The sequence below is a fragment of the Plutella xylostella genome, chromosome Z, assembly GCF_932276165.1.
Source record: "Plutella xylostella chromosome Z, ilPluXylo3.1, whole genome shotgun sequence".
Classification (NCBI taxonomy): Eukaryota; Metazoa; Arthropoda; class Insecta; order Lepidoptera; family Plutellidae; genus Plutella; species Plutella xylostella.
The window spans coordinates 8,065,600-8,083,244 of record NC_064012.1 but is presented as its reverse complement, the minus strand read 5'-3'; the positions used below and the strand labels follow the sequence as shown (position 1 = coordinate 8,083,244).

The 17,645-nt window shown below is 35.9% G+C and overlaps 1 protein-coding gene across 2 annotated transcripts in view; it reads right to left on the bottom strand.

Moving 5' to 3' along the window:
• LOC105381784 (carboxyl-terminal PDZ ligand of neuronal nitric oxide synthase protein) overlaps nucleotides 1–17,645 on the bottom strand; it is an 85,513-nt gene that overhangs the window by 30,644 nt on the left and 37,224 nt on the right. For both annotated transcript variants that reach the window (XM_038121752.2, XM_038121757.2), the window contains exons 3-5: nucleotides 8,027–8,098; nucleotides 5,631–5,723; nucleotides 1,968–2,156 (exon numbers count right to left, since the gene is read on the bottom strand). In XM_038121752.2, the coding sequence (XP_037977680.2) occupies nucleotides 1,968–2,156; nucleotides 5,631–5,723; nucleotides 8,027–8,098 (354 nt within the window). The remainder of the gene's footprint in view (nucleotides 1–1,967; nucleotides 2,157–5,630; nucleotides 5,724–8,026; nucleotides 8,099–17,645) is intronic.

Genomic DNA, 17,645 nt, shown 5'->3' with positions numbered 1-17,645 from the left:
CTATAGTTATCGAATAACATATCGCAGTGTCATGTCAACACAAACAGTATTCGGTATGCCCAAGGAAAATGGCAAAAGGGAAACCGGGCGCGCAGGTACCTATGTGATTTCCATCCATCAAAGATTGCAGAAAAGTTTTACTTTTTCAGCTAATCAAAATATATTTTTTTAGCTCAAAGTCTTAGTTTTTTTAAAGTGTGTGCCAAGTATTAAGGTATCTTATATTAGACTTGTACTGTTGGTATATTGTATGATAGTATAATATTTAAATATTTCATCACAAGTTTATGTATTTCATTTGTCTGAATATGTGTGGCCTGGAATTCCATGACAGGATGATATAATTAAAATGCAGGTGAGGTCAAATGCTTCAGCCGTAATTAACTTATGATAGCGCGTGTTATACTACTACGTACATATAGTCATAATATGTGTACAATAAGTATTATTATGACATCTAGGTAGGTACTCATTGTATTCTTCGCTATGATAAAGTTTTACTTAGGTAGGTACATAATAATTCTAGTTGCACCGCCGCCGCCGCCGTGAGAATAAAATTACACTCACGGGCAATGAAAGAGTTCCAGTGAGAAATGCACCGAGTTTCTCCTAAGCGGAAAAGGCTAACTTAATGACGGCGTATGCAATAAAGAAGTATATTTAAAAGCTCAGCAGAATATTAACGCCATTTAGCCCCTGTTTCACAATGTCTGGTTAGTCGCTACCTGTCGGATAAAATACATGCTGTCACTGTCTAAAAAATAATAACAGAGAGTGACAGCATGTATTTTATCCGTCAGGTAGCCACTAACCAGACATTGTGAAACAGACCCTTAGTGTCCCAATTTTGTAAGTGGAACTGTTTCTTTGCCCGTCAGTGTAATATTTCACCAAAATTATCATTAATTATTTAACTTTGCACCCAGTTAAGCTAATAAACAAACAGTTTAAATAATTTTATATTAACTGTGTAGTGTATATATAGGTACCTATACCCACCAACAAAGCTCCAATAATCCAAATGTTGAAATCTAAGGATTCATATTATGTAGTCATATTTCAGAATGAAGCCAATTCGCTAGAATTGAAATGAATATACCTGGTATTTAGATAAATTTTAGATTCTTTTGTATCAGAACCACATCTATGTCTAGCACAATTTTCAGATACGGGACTACCTAGCAGGATCTTATGTTCATAAATAATTAAAGCTTCAAAAACAACTCGTGAGAGTGAAAGAAATTAAGAAAACTCTATGTAGGTACTACCAGTAGAGTGTGTAATGTGTTAGGCGTAGGCCGTGTAGGCAATTTCCACTAAAGTTTCAATACGTCAATGAATGATGCGGGGTGTTTTTAGGAAAATTAAATTAAATTATTCGTAAGATAATGGCAAAGCGAGCGAAGCGTGGCCCGTGTCGTGAACGTTGATAGGTTCCTTTCCTCCGCGTGATTAATAGCTTCCTTCCGAAGGCCGCCCCTGCCTCCTTCTCCTTTCACACTTTACTGTTGATACCATCCGCCGCTATTCTAAGTTATAGAAGCTTTCATTAGCATAAATTGTAATCCTTTTACTAAGAGATCAACACCATAATACCGCATGCTGTAGTGTTTCACATTCAATGTTCATTGTTAAAATAATGGTGTGTGCCGTTCTCATTGCAGAGTCTAGAATCGTGATCATAACAATGTCCTGCACACAAATCCGCGTTATCCTATGACGTTTCATGCATGACCAAGATCAAGATGTATTGTTTTCAGCTCGTAAATATACCTAGTAGGTAACAATTTCGGGTCATGTGGTAACTTGGAAAGGCGACGAAATTGTCTATCGCCAAGGAACCAAGCTACCGATCGATCAATGTCTTGAATAAATCAAACTAAGTACCTCGAACTTTTCTCTTCTCGTGATTGATATATGAAAGAGGTGTTGTGTTGTGTGGGGGATTTTCATTATTAAAGACTTACCTTCTTGGTGCTTTTGAAGACGTTGCACTTGAACTCGTTGGTGGCTCCATCTCGCGCGATGTAGGAGAATATTTTGAGATCTGAGCTGTCGTGTGAGACGTAGAAGATGCGGTAGATGGGGTGGTGCATGATGACCTGCGGCTTCAGCTCGGCCTTCTTCCTGTTCTTGCTGCGGCTGAAGAACCTTTTCTGTAAAAAAAATGTAATTGAGTCGGGGCTAGGGCTGGAGCGCAAGAGGGGAAACTTTCGCCTCTTTGCTTGTGAGGGTTCGGTCCCGTTTATAAAGTATTTAATGTATAATATGTAATTCATTAGAAATGAGACTATCTTTAATTAAGTATACGTAGTGTTTTTTTATTGGAGTGCTTCCTGAAATATTCACGTGTGTAGGTACCTGAATATGGAACCTGGAATATACCTGTTAAAAATACTTAAACATACAACTCCCTCTATGACAAGCTACATTTTAATGAAGGCGAATCTGTATGTTGTCCGGTAAGATCTACCGTAACACCGTAACGTAAACGTATCATTTTTTGATGAGATTACTTCTCAATAAATTATCTATAGCGGTTAAGAATTTAAAATAAGTTGATCTCACCATTCTCTATATTCTAGCTCTATATCTAGATATAATTATGTATTTGGCCCATAAAATGGCCGGTGGCGGAAGCGCTACTGCTGAGATTGGCTTTCATTGATATTGTGTAGGGTTTCTGCTCGAGAATTCTCGAGCTCGAGAAGATTCGAGAAATTCGGCTTGGTTCGAGACGAGAAAAAAATCTGAAGACTCGAGAATTTCTCGAGCCTTTAGATAAAAATTAAGAATATTCAATTCGAATTTTCCTGCGCCGCTTTTAACAACACACACGCATACCACGCGTGTATTATGATTTATTATGTTTCATCTCGATTTAAGCTAGTGCTGTACTGATAATACCAATGAATGGTTAAAAGATAACGTAGTAATAGTTCGTACTGTGTCTTAGGTCAGGTGGACCAAAAGAAGTCATCCGATGTTGTTTGGCTCTCATTTTTTTTGTAAGTGAAAACCTTCGATTCTGATATTTCATTTTGTTTATTTGAAGTAATTTGAACCTTTACAATTTTGTTGATAAAGTCGAGAAGATGATATCGGCCAAATAGGCGCCGTCACAATTGATTGTCATACGGGCTCGTTTTATGACATTTCTCATCACTTCAGCGAAAACTTCGGGCGAGAGATTCTCGCACTCGTGTCGAATATTGTCCTTAAGGGCTTCCAGAGACACGAGCTTATTCAGATAAACACGGGACTTCAAAAAACCCCAGAAAAACTGACTGAAACGGTTAAATTGGGCGAAATTGCAGGGAAAAATTACAGATAAAACGAAAAAAAAGGCGAACAGAGAACTGAATAAACACAATTATTCTGCGTTCTTGGGGAGTATATCACTCCACGGCTTTTGAAATTGTTTTCTGCATTTATCTAGTCCACCAATATCAAAACTGATTTGAAATTGGCGGCCATTTGCACAAATGAGAGCAACTTCCAATAGGGTGATTACTTTTGGCCCACCTTGTACTAGTAATAAGCAACTAGCTAGACAGCTAATTATGAGTATTTAGTAGAATATTTTATTTGTGATTAAGTTGACAAAGTAAAAAATGAAGATTTTGTGTTTTTTTTTAAATTAAGGCTTTTTTCTAAAGGTCTTCTTAGAAAGGCTCGAGACTCGAGAAGACTCGAGAATTTGGGCTCGAGAATTCTCGAAGCTCGAGAACAAAAACAGGTCGAGAAATCAGAAACCCTAATATTGTGTCACGTTCACGGGCTATACCCATTAACTTGCGACCTTGGTTGCAGATGCCCCATGGAATTTGACGGAAATAGCCAATCTGCTTCGTACAGATAGGTTAATTACGATGTCATACAGATTGTAAGCACTATATTAATCGCCTGTCCCTAAACAATTTGTTATGCTCGGAATATTCTCATAAGAACATAGGTAGTACTTTTTGCACAGGGTTTTGTTAGTCAATAGTAGATCTAAGTTGACCACCCCTGCTTTTTGTACGTAATTGGTATTCTTAGCCACTTGACTACAGAGCATTATAAAGAAAAGTCGCTTTTCACGTCTGTCTGTACCTAAGCAAGTACCTATGTATGTTTGCTTTGATTTTCAAAGTACACATCGGATTTTGATACGATTTTTATATTTAGAGTGATGCGAACCTCCCGGGAAAAGTTAGTTATCGATAACATTTCATAGGTAGGTCTCAATTACAATGCCTCATACATATTCGTTCCTCTAGCGTTGGAGACGACTGGGGTCTGGGGAACACAGGGCAGGGCATTCATAAAAGAGTTAGGGCGTCGTCTTAGGGATCGAGGCCATGACAAGCGCTCTGGGGCGTACTTGATGCAGAGGATCTCCCTCGCAGTGCAGCGTGGCAATGCTGCCAGCGTCATGGGAACCTTTGGGTCGGGTGCGTCCTGGGGCGGGCTATTTTAATTATTTAACTTGACGAAGGATGTTTGCTGACTTCTTTATTTTGTAAATGGACGAAGCATGTCGCGGATGAAATTATGTAATTTTATATTTTAATGACGAAACCTGTGGTGGATTTTTTTATATGGAATTGTTAATTTTAATTTGGTCTTGCATGAATAAATATATTACAATGTAGATAAAACACATCAAATTACTTTTAACTGTGCTTTTAAACATTATATTAGATCGAAAAAAATATGATAACTTTAAGTGCTATTAAGACCAATCTTCGCTTCATTTTAGTGTGACTAATCGATTCGTAATCTTTCATGTTTATAATGTCTTGTACAAAGCGAATTAATTAGTTTTGAAGCTCTGATCTTGTATCAAGTTACGATCGAGTCCTTCCGTTTACTTTAGTAGATATCCGCTTTATTTACAAAATAATATCGAATTCAATCAGCGGTAGCAACCGTTGCCTCTAATCTGAAATCATGATATATTAAATTAAATTGTAAATGAGTATGCTTGCTAAGCATAAGGCTTTTACTCGTATATAAATTAGGTTATGACATTAAGGGCCTGTTCCACAATGTCTGGTTAGTGGCTACCTGTCGGATAAAATACATGCTGTCACTCTCTGTCATTATTTTTTAGACAGTGACAGTATGTATTTTATCCGACAGGTAGCCACTAACCAGACATTGTGGAACAGGCCCTAAATGTTCTCTCTAGTTACCCTAAATTGGCTCATGGTGATGGTAGAAATTCGTCGGCGTTTAGCGATCAGAATGATTTAATACTTGTAGAGAAATTCCACAATCCTACAAAGGGATCTATATAATTCTATAAAGATCAAAGACGCTAGACTTACATTGTGTTTCTGTTATTACAATTCGTAACAATGTACCTTTATAACGGGTTTCACTAAAGTCCCGCGTTGAGTGTAAATGTATAAATTATATTATAAAACTAGTCTACCTAACGATGGGATCGTAGTGGACAAACTTATTGGCGCTGGCTGAGTGAGCGGTGTATGAGCGGCGTATCACTTATTAGTATGCCATGCCGCCGAGTACGCAAACCTAACGAGTGAGCAGTTTCACTACTGGGAACGCAGCATTGCACCTGTTAAGCTATAAGTGCCCTTGTTTAGCGATACAGAAGTAATATTAGAATGCAGTTTTACCTTTTTCTTCTTAACAGCTGTGACGCGGACTCCGTCGATGGAAACCTCCATGATGACTTTGCGTTTCTTCACACAATTAGCTTTGAACTCCAGCTGAAAAGAAAATTACGTAAACAAAAAAGGACCAGTCTTGGATAGTAAATAACTTTTTATTAATTTTTGTACAAAGCCTACTTCATAATTCATAGGGTGTTGCAAAAGTGGAGGGTATAGTACCTAAGCCGAAACAGGGTGACTCAGCTGAACAACTTTTTAAAACATTTAGTAAATTTAATCTTAAGATTTACTGCAGTTCGTATATTATAGTAACATTATAATGAAGGTGTACTCAAAAATCCACGTAGATCAATCATGGATTAAATGTTTTGTAGTAACTCTTTTTCTTTTTCATTAGGAGCCATAAAAAAGGGTGGCTCATCTCTATTTAAAGCGTCTTCAATATTTCATTGTAATAAAAAGTTCTTGATGTTTCCACCCTTCTACTTGCCACTTTCGTCCACTCGACTTTTCCAATTTTATCTATCTCGCCTTTTGATTACTTTGCCCAACAGTAGAGCTCCGTTTGTTGGTTGGGTTGTTTGCGACTGCTTTAGAGAATAATTAGATTTTAGATTACTTATCTTACCATTTAAACTCTTATTTATCAGATTTGTCCTACAATGGACCTACTTTTGGTACTTAACGATGTTTATTATTTTTGAACTTTTAATTATACCCTACTTTTTTTTTATTTATTATTAATATTAATAATTTTTGTTTATTTAATAAATTGTCGTATGGTCTGATCATTGAGCGAGGAAAAAGAGTAATAGGCGATTCTATTAACTTTTGTCTTTGAAAATATGCCTTGCATTGTACCTACATATATTTATAAAAAACAGCGTTGGAAACTGACTTCCTGTTTCCTCTAATTTATCTAATATTCCCCAACGTCGGAGCTTTTATGCGAGCTTCTATGAATAGGCAATGCTTTCAGGGTCCTTTATCAAACGCCCTGATAGCTTATTCCTAGGTATATCAATATACATGTCCTATATACTGCCGGCGGATGTAGCTTTTTGCTTTATGCTTCACGTCAGCAACGTTTTGATTAAACTTTTAGACTTGAATATTCATAAAAGTAGATTTACGTGCGTACGTAGTTTGTTTTATAGATAGAGGTATATAGCAATATCATCCTTCATTTTACACGTCAGGTTGAGAAGATAGTCATAGGCGCCATAATTAAACGAGAGATATCTTTTCTTCCATGAATGTTGCCCAACGAACATAAATGCTTGATGTAATCCAATTATTCTGCATGGCTGGACAGACCAAACGTACCTACATCGGTTTACTTTTGCATGTTATTATTTTGTCCAAAAGAAGCAATAGTTAAAACCTTAATTTTTTTACAATAATTTTGTTTAACTTTTTGTATAAAAATTATAAAATTCATACATATATCAAAGGATATATACGTGGTGTGCTTTGGGAGAGGCCTACGTCCAGCAGTGATGATGCTGATGATGGTGATGAAGAAGTACCTAAGTATTTCGTTAACTTCATACTTAATACTACACTGCCGGGCAATGAAAAAGTTCCACTTCCAAAATGCTGACAACAAACAACCCCAATTCTTTCAAAGATTAATTTAAAATTTGAACAAAATATTACCGATTTTAGTTGGTAATATCCTGATGCTCTATTCTATTCTATTCTATTCTCATAGGGGGTGAAGTTCCTGTACGTGGCTCTCTCGAGTGGAACCTTTGTACATATCCCCTTGATTTCAGCTCAGCCAGCCTAGCTCCCGAGTAAACTGGAGTAGCAGGCCTGGGTGTTGTAATAGCTGAGGTAGGCGCTCTGTTGGTCCAAGAATAGATAATCTTGTTTCTGTAGTAGGTGGACAAGCTAACAGAATATGTTCAACCGTCTCATCTACTTCCTTACATGTCCTACATAAGGGACTAGTTGAGTTACCTATGGTATATAAGTGTTTATTCACGCAACAATGTCCTGTTATTAATCCTACCATTAATGATATATTACTACGGGACAGGTTGAGTAAGTAGCGTGTAAGTTTATGGTTATGTGATACCTGATGCTCTGTTAAATATACTTCAAAGTTGCAGAAGACGGCATTAAGCTAGCCTATTCCATTTAGAAGTAATTTGGTGCTTTTCTCAGTGGAACCTTTTCATTGCCTATGAGTGTATTAAACCTTAGAAGTTTTAACTGCGCTAGTTTTCAAACACCCGAAATCGGTATTCATATTCCTTTTTTTTTTTTTTTTATGTTTTTTATTCCTTATCACTATAATATCCGAACTTATCATAGTTTAGGAAGCATCTTCTTTATTATTATATAAGTGTATACTAAGTATATAATAATAGTAAAAATAAGTGGGAACTTACTCTGACCCGGCGCATGGCCGCCACTATCTCCACTCTGTTGGAGGGCCGCGGCACCTCCATACTCCCGATGTACTGGAAAAAAATATGTACAGTTATGTTCTTGATTCTGGTTGATTCTGAAAATGCAAATTTTCCATAGATTATGTATACTTGCAATGTACCTAATGTTTATAACTTTGGAAAAATGGGCAAGGCGGAGATGTCAAAAATAAATAACTAATAATAAAACATACGTTAGTTAAACACTGTCAACACTAATTACTAGTACCTACCATTAACTAAAAATAGCGACAAGGGTATGAGAACAGACACTACGTATTCATTTATAGGTACGTGACTTATACATAACATTACAATTTTATTCAACTGGATAATACTTTTCATATTTCACAGACCGTTTACGTGATTATGAAGGTACTCGTAGGTACGAATGCTTAGATTGTTCGAGCATTCAAACGATAAGCAGCCACATTTCTGAGGGGTCACTCTGACTTTGCGAATAATGTGATATAATACAGGGTGTTGCAGAAGTAGAATAGTATATATACTTAATTATATATGATTCAAGGGATCACTATTAATTAGGTTTAATAGGTTCTACGACTTTATTGAACTCCGTTTTTATTTTGTTTTTATCCATATAAACTTTATTGATCACGTGACTTTAGATATTTTTTCACGACATTCCCAAAATCAAGGAGCAAAAGTTGATACTGATCTACGTAAAATAATAATAACAAATGCAAAGTATAAAACAATCGCTTTCGCCTTTATTAATTTTCATCTTCTTCTTCTGGTGCCGTCTCCTAGCGAAGGTTATTAATTTTCGCCTTTTATTATTTATTTATTCAGAGGAAAACTTACAGCTAAACATTATACATAAGAAATTACGATTAATAATACATAGCCAATTAAAAGTTTTCACACACATGTACCTAATATGTTTATTAAAAGTATGCATGCGCAAAATCGGAGTGAACCCCCAGTATTATTTGCCATTCCGTTCACGAGCTCAGAAAGGCGATGGGAATTTAACAAACGTGCTTCCTATCTGTCGATTTGATATCAACAGGAATAATAAACGCTTGTAGGCCGTGCCAAAAATCTATTTGACATTTTTATCAAGCGTATTATATTATTACATCGTTGTGTTGTAGTAGAGCTGCTTACGCATTATGTGGCATTGGAATTGTGCGCTTGGTGATGAAAGCATGATTATTTTATCGTTCTTAGTTACATTCTAATTCTACTAAAAACTGTTTGCTTGCCTATCGCATTGGAGTAGCTGTAATGATAGATTTTAAGTTATTAAATAAATAAATAAAAAGAAATAGATAAAATTACTAATTAAGTACTTTAAATTAAAAAAAAAACAAGTCAGTAACATTGACATTATTTCCTTTAGTGGAATCTACCTGCATATATCTCGACATAAGTAGGTATTATATTTGATTTATTAAAATGTGCACCTAACATGCTCTCCATAACATACATAGTATCGTATTGCCGTATTGCTACATAAGCCCGTGATAGGCCTACAGGTTCGTCAAAAGAAAAACGCAGTGACGCCAGCTCAAACTGGTCGAGAGTCGAGAATAGGCGACGAGATATTAAGTACATAATAATATATTATTATTACTAACGATCTATTAACCTTAAGGTCAGTCAGGTCTCATTTTCCGGAATCTACATCGGCAGCAAAAACGTTGTAACTTTTCGTTCTGCGCATGTCAGTTACCAACGAAAACAGTTATCAGAACCTAATCAAACTATACCTGCAGTGTTTGAGTTTCAGAAAATAAAAGGTTTTTCGTAACGTGTGTGACCTTTCAGCTAACTGGAACTGCGGGGCCAAACCCCTTTCCCCTTTCTACTAATAAATATGTAAATATCGTGGAAAAATGAACACTACGTTACGCTTGATCCAAATTTGATATTTTACGGTTTACGCAGTGCGAAAATATACATAAGTATACGATAAATGAGACCGGGGCACTGTCGAAGCAATAAACGGACCTCTTCCAGCTTTAGGTATAACACTTCATTTGCTTAACCGTTTTAAAGAAAACGCATAGGCCTGAACTAAAAGGATGGACCAATTGGATAAAAACTTTGAATTACCTAGGTAGGTATGTATCTACGCATAGAGCAACGCGGACTCGGGTGTACCACCAAAGAAAATATTTGATATATTCTTAGTACATGTATGTTTATAAAGGCGATCGTCGTAACAACTTAATTATAGTACTATAAAACAAATTGATAAACAAGAATATGAGGCTAACTGGTATCCCACAGGTTTGATGGCTCGACAACGACTCCCTGCGGTATGATTATACTTACAGTATTTTTCAATAGAAAATCAACAATTTTCCGACATTCAGTTAGCCTTTATAATTGATACCTCCTGGGAACCCTAATTGGATTAAATTACTTATAATAAAAATTCGATTGTTGATTCGTTGGATTACCCACTTGTGTTGTAGAAAACTAATGTATCGTCTAACTAACCGACGCGACGACTGTAATCGTAGGCCTGCACTGCATGGTGCATTTTTTTTTATGAAACTAAGACTTACATCACGCACTGAATTAGGTACTATAGGTAATAATTTATATTATTATCACTTTCGCATTGCAACATAAACAATATTAGAATAAAATCGCTTAGCTTCGTACTATTTTTGTAAAAACAAGCAATTTCTCGCGAGCTTTGCTTCGCCTGTGAATGTTTAACATATACTTACCTCTAATCAGCGTATGTAATAATTTACAGTAATCGCACAGATTTAATATTAGTTCGTTATATAACTTCATATTTACCTTTACATATATTTCAGCAGCATAGAGTACATTTTATGATAAGAACTTTCACTGGTTCATTAAGTCTTTAGGTAAGTACCTACCTAGTTAAAAAGTAGTTAACCTAAATCTTTAAAACACATTAAATCATGGTCAATAGTTACTTGTAGGTTTATAGACGGAATAAGCTAAATTCTTACTTTCCACCATGATGTCTATTCAGCATTGCTGCGCTAACCACTAACTACTACAGAGTGTATGGCATATGGAATGGACCGACTTTTTTATATATGAGATTATTTTCTTTTTTAAGACCAATCTCCAAAAACCAAAAGTTATTAAGATTGCTATTGCTACATAGTATAGTGCATATCAGCTACACGGTGGAATACCTACATGGTGGGCTTTTTGTACCTTATATAAATAAAATAAGTATACCAAAACCAATGCATGGCCGTTAATACCTTCATGATGATCTGTTAAAGTCGCACGGACTTCAATACGAGTTTCAGGCCAGCATATCTCAGAGCAGTTTTTCACTCATCTGGTCAATGTCTGTTAGATGGAACGTAAATGGCTTGAGCTGAATCCCGTGAACCCGAGCAGAAAGGCCTTGGTCTCCTATTTACGCCGTAGGTCGCGTCCAGCGTCACGCCGTAGGCCGCGTCACGATGCTCACTATAGAAATGTACTGATGCGGTCTCCCTTACACGCCGACGTTTGGCGCGTAGATGTATGAGCATCGCGACGCGGCCTACGGCGGTGACACTTGACGCGACCTACGGAGTAAATAGGAGACCAAGGCCAAAGTGTTTGCCGAGTCACCGTCACATCGTCGACGTCATCCTATTCAATCCGTAGCTTTCCGACTTTAAAATACTCAAACGCCACTAAATAGCCTGAGCTCTGAGCTGAATACCTACCCGCTGCATGGTCGTAAAGTCGTAAAGATGTAGCGAATTCCAAACTTTTACTCTACTTCCTAGACCCAGTGAAGTCAACGATACAAGATACAAGAATAGTGCGAAATGTAATATCAAACCAGGAGGCGGGTGCCGGAATGCGGTGTGCTGACAGTTCCACGACATATTGCCTATGTGAATGTTCTTCGCTTATCTTACTGGGAATACGAGTACTACTTCGGTATCCAAACTATCCACATTAGAATTGGGTCATCGTCATAACCGCATGCATTATTGTTTTACTAGGGAAAAATATGCAGAAACGTTAAGATTTTCTACACTTAGATTGTGACAGTAAAATAATTATGAAAATAAGTCTATTTAAAAAAATAGTAAGTACCTAGATAAAGTTAAAATAACATCGAATCGAATATTTTTCTGTTACTGCAGTAAGTTAAGTTGTGGTCGCTTTGTTTTTTTTGTGTTGAGATACGAAATTTTGAATCTTTTGATACTTTCGTTTGTTTGGGACGTTTAATAAGAAAGGTCAGCGTGTTTGTTTAGAACAAGGTATTGCTTTGGTGCTCACTGAATAAAAGATGTTGATGTGCTATAAATAAAACAACGTATAAGTATCCATTCTTTCGACGGATCTGTAGGTACATTTGTTATCAAAAATCATGGGGTGCCTCACGGGGTCATCCTAAAACATTTTTTCCACAGGCGTCGGTTCTGTAGTCGGAACAGAATTGCAACGAATCGTCATGACTAGTAGTAAAAAAGTATTTTAATTATTCCTTTAGAATTCTTTAGTACCTACACCCTACGGTTGTCTTGAAAAAATCGCTTTAAGCGATAAGACCACCATCTTTGTACATAATTATGTGTTAGTATTTAAGTTATGTAAGTAAATTTTATGTGTGTATATATACAAATAAAGAATATTCTATCTATCTAAAAAAGTCACGTGATAAAGATAAAGAAAGTTTATATGGAATAGTTTTTTTTGTTATTTCAAAAGCTGCATTCACTGGTCACATTGTACGATTACGTAGTTTAGTTCCCGCTTTTACCATAAGACTTTATCACTATAAACAAAATGAATAAGTGGCACATTTAACAAACGTCTCCACTTGGCGTTAAACGGATTAAGAGGGTTTCTCTAACCTAATGCCAGCTCCCTCGATAAATTAGTGTCCTACCGATTATGTTTCTGGCACTGCCGTCATCTGATTATACAGAGTGTTGCATAAAGGATAGGCCTACTAAGTTCAGGATGACGTCCAGAGTCACACCCTTTCGGCTTACTATGTAATTTTTGCAACACTCTGAATTACATTAGTAGGTACTCCTTCACAGTAACCGCCATACGGCTGTGGAACTCACTGCCATTGGAAATCCGTTGTGCAAAAACAGCTTTTGCTTTCAAAAGACAAGTAAAGGAATATTATCTGTCCATCATTTAATAGTACCTACCTACGTATAAATCTTTATATAAGTATATGGTATGTATGTATATATATATATATATAAGTATCTATTATATTTGTATGTATGTATCTAAGTATTTATTATTAAAACATCAAAAATATCACTAGTATTTAAATGCAATACGTGTACATCTTCCTCTTCTACTCAATAAGTCTCTCATTCACCCAAAGGTTGCCTGGAAGAGATCGCTTTTAGCGATAAGGCCGCCTATTGTGCTTACTCCTTTTGTAATTTAATGTATGTTGTGTGTTTTTGTTCAATAAAGTTATATTGTATTGTATTGTATTGTATTGTACTTTTTGTTACATAGGTAGTTAAATAAAACGGCTGGTTCCCCGTATTTTCCACTACTAAATCAATTATGTATTTATTAAATGTGTTTCATACCTCTAAAGTGATCTACAAAAAAACATCAAGTTTTTTTAAATAAGAGTTAGGGAGGATAATTAGATTTTTCACTGTGTCACATAAATATATTACTTTATATGGATAATGATATCGATTCTGAAGGCGGAAATTTTAAATTTAGAGACGTCAAAACCTTAATTTCTTTGTTTAAAATTCGACTCTATGATTGTTTCCGTAAATGTCATTTTATGCTAGCAATTTTTTTAGTTTGACAGCGTTAAAATTAGAATTTCTGCCTTCAGAATCAACATCAATGGAATATCATAATTGCAAACATTACAAATAAGCTACTAACATAAGTAAATAATAGCTAGGTATTAGGTTCTCACAGCTGACCGTACTAAGAACGGTTCACAGTGTCAAGTACAAGATCCCCACTCTACAAGAACTTTGGCAGTAACAAGTTATTCTTATTGGCTCTTATTCTTCCAGAAAATGTCTGTGAAGAAAATATATTTTTTGAAGTATTTGCTTCTGTCAAGTGCAGATGGCGACGCCGTGCGCTCTGCAAAGCAATAACTTTCATTCCTCAGACCAACCTTGGATTTGCTGGATAATGAAATCGACTTCTGAGTCAAAAGTCGAGCGCACTGATTGGATATCCACTCAACATAAAGCTAAACCTAAAGTGAAGAGGAAGTTTGGCTTATCCGTAGTACCTATTTTTTATTAAAGTATACCTTTGGATGTTGGCTATAATTATGTAGGTACTAATAAAATACACTTGTTGTCGGTAAAAAATCATAATATACCGACCGAACAGATAAAATCTATAAATAAATGATATTCTACATAATACTATCCTGCCTACAACGTTGAGATGAATGTGGTTTTTAATTGGAATCTGTCATTGTTTGTCGTTCTAAACAAAGGCGAATGAACTTCATTCAGCCCTCACTCTATCGAGTAGACTGAATGACGATAGTAATATTGAACGCCCTCAATCCTCTTATAACGTGCATACTTTTCTCTTGGAAATGAAAAATGGAAAATTACGTTGCAGTTCTCATAAAAAAAGCATGGTAATTTTGTCAGCTAGCAGAGCTGGGCAACGGACATCAGACATGTTCCAAACAGATCTACAGCTCTATCGCCACATTAGCAATCAACAAATCCTCAAGGCGGATTAATTTGTAATGCAATTCGATGGTGGTACGGTAACTACGTTTAGTTAGGTATGAGATGAAGTTATTCTTACAAAATAGCCAACGTTTTTTTTTGTTATAATCAAGAAATTCAATTTAGTGATCAATGATACGATAGGTACGGTTTACGGTAATACAAATACCTAATAATAGTTTTCCCTCACGACGTCACGTAGATATAAGATACTACATCCACATGTATCAACATCCAAGCGATTTGGACAAATGAGCTCTCGTTTGTTCGTGGGTTTCGATTCGTTTTGCTACTCCGTGCGATAAAAAACAGGAGGCCTTACGGTATTCCACCAGCTTACCTATGTGAGAAATGAAAATTAATGTTCTCACTTTATACTACTTTTACATGCGTAAATAACTATTTGTTTATAAATAATGTATGTACAAATTTTAGAACATATGTCTCCGCATGTAGTGACTGAGACACAGTCATATGTATTGTGTACAACTTCTGTTGGCCCAACTTTCTCGTTGCGTCGTGGATTTTAGACTAAATGTACATAATGCCTATCACAAAAGCAGATTACATATTTTATAAAAATATGATTTGAGTCTTGTGAGCCGAGAAGATGCCGAGAAGGAAGCCCTGCGAGGTGACTTTACAAATGGATTGGACGGGGGATTGAAGTGTCAGAATGATAGAGGAGAAAGGAAGACGCGGGTGCATCAGCAGTCGGCAGGTACAGGTAAAGAAAATATCCTTCACCTGTATACAGACTACAGACTATTAATTAATTATGGAAAAATTACAAAATTTAATTACTTGATAAAAAAATTATCCTGCGTAGCATAGTGTTTATAGAGACAGAGACTAGTAAACTCCAGTAAGACTCAGTTAGCTTTAGAAACTAACTGGGTCATAATTCTTATTTATTAAGAATGGAATTATCAAAATTTGCAATTAAACATAAATAAATTTTTCGAGTTCTGTACCTAAGGATGGCCATAACCTGCCTCTAATAATAAACCAAAGCGTGTTAAGCGGGCTGAAGAAATACATCAAGCGTAATGGGTAGAGATTACGCGTAGCGCCAACATTACGCATGATCGCCTAAACTTAAAATAAAAACCTTAAACTGAATAGAATGAAAAGGAACCCTAGAATGCGAGTTCGACTCGTACTTGGCCAGTAGGTAGGTACTTTTTTATTTAAATCACGAGAGTTTTGAGCAAGTAAATTGTCCTTCTCAAGTTGAGCTTCTTGAAAATCTACGACCCTCAGAGACTGTTGGCAATGAATCGTTTTAATATTTTTCATATAAATTATCTTTTTTTCGAGACGGAATATATAAAGAGCACTTACCGAGGTATAACAGCAAAACAATATCATAAAAATTTTGAAGTCTATTCAAGTGGATCCAAGTACTTACTTGAAATAATATCGGAAAAAATGTGATATATAAAAAATGTAATATAGTAAATTTGCTGCGTATTTTTTTAGGTAAGTACTCTGTATTGCAGTCCAATTGCCAATAAATTTTGACATTATAAAAAGAGTGGTGTTAATATCTGCGTTTACCTTAGTTGATAATTCCAAACCACAATTCCAGGCCCTGTGTTTGTACCACAATCATTTGACGACGATGCAACGTAACCAAACTAAGTAAACTCCCAATAAGATTAATTCTATAGCTGTATTCGGGCTTTGCTGAATACACTGAGGATTCCGTCGACTCAACAAATTACTGGGTGAGGCCATGTCGGAGCCACCTTCCTACTGTAATTACGGTTCACTGTGATACCGGCTCTAGTAGAACCTCCGCTGAAAATTAAACCTAAAATGGATTATTTCAAGGATACGAATCACCATGCTAATATACCAAACAGATGTTAAATTCTGAAAACTAAATAAAGTGGCCGTGGGCCATATCTGATAATGACCCTAGAAACATTAAACTAGTACAAAATGCTCCATATAGGACCTTTAGTTATTACTATCGTAATTCCTAATTCTAAACGCTTAAATTTTCCTGTGTGTAAACAAGGTGCACTTGACACGTTTAAAATGTTACAAGCTTTTACCCGGCGCGGGTTAGTTGTCACTTCCACGGGCACAAAGTTGCGTGGTTGAAAGCGGTCGGGTCCAGCGAGTAACTTTAAAGTGAATTTTGTACTAAAACAAAATGTTTAGTTAAAAAGGATTTTCTTCGAAATAAATTTGAATTATGATATTTTTGCAAAATATTGTTTTACATCCTTTTTTGAACTCATTAGAAACTCGTTACACAGAGGAATTACAAACTTTACTTTACTTGAGTTCTTGAATATACAATATATGTGCTTTTCTACTAAGACAAACTTAATAAAGAAACACATTATAATGGTTTGGTTTGTTTAAGTAGGTAGGTTGGTAATGGCTTCGGCTCTATTTTGTGTTTATTGTTTAGCAATAATTCAGTGCTGTGTACTTACTGAGAAATTAATTACGATAGAAACGGAAAGTAGCCAGACAATAAGGTTTGAGTACACCGGGAGTAAACAAATGGGCCGGTTCAATCAGAAGCAAAGATAGGTTATTACACCCGTAAAGGAGAATGGAAAATTTGTAAGGCGCCGGATATCTCACAGACAGCCATCCAAGCCAAGTCCCCAAACTGACATTATACATAATAAAATGATTATATAGGTAGGTACATATTATTTCACCCAAGACCCGAATACAAATATTCTGCTCTGGCCGGGAATCGAACCCGGCACCTTCGTGATAGCTGCGGGTCAGCCATACACACATAACACCCTATGGTATGTGGGTGGAAAATCTTAAAATAATATATTTATTAATAACTAACTTTTACGTCCTTAATTTCCGAAATATTTCGATTGCGTAATAGTAATCATTTTTATCAATTAATAAAA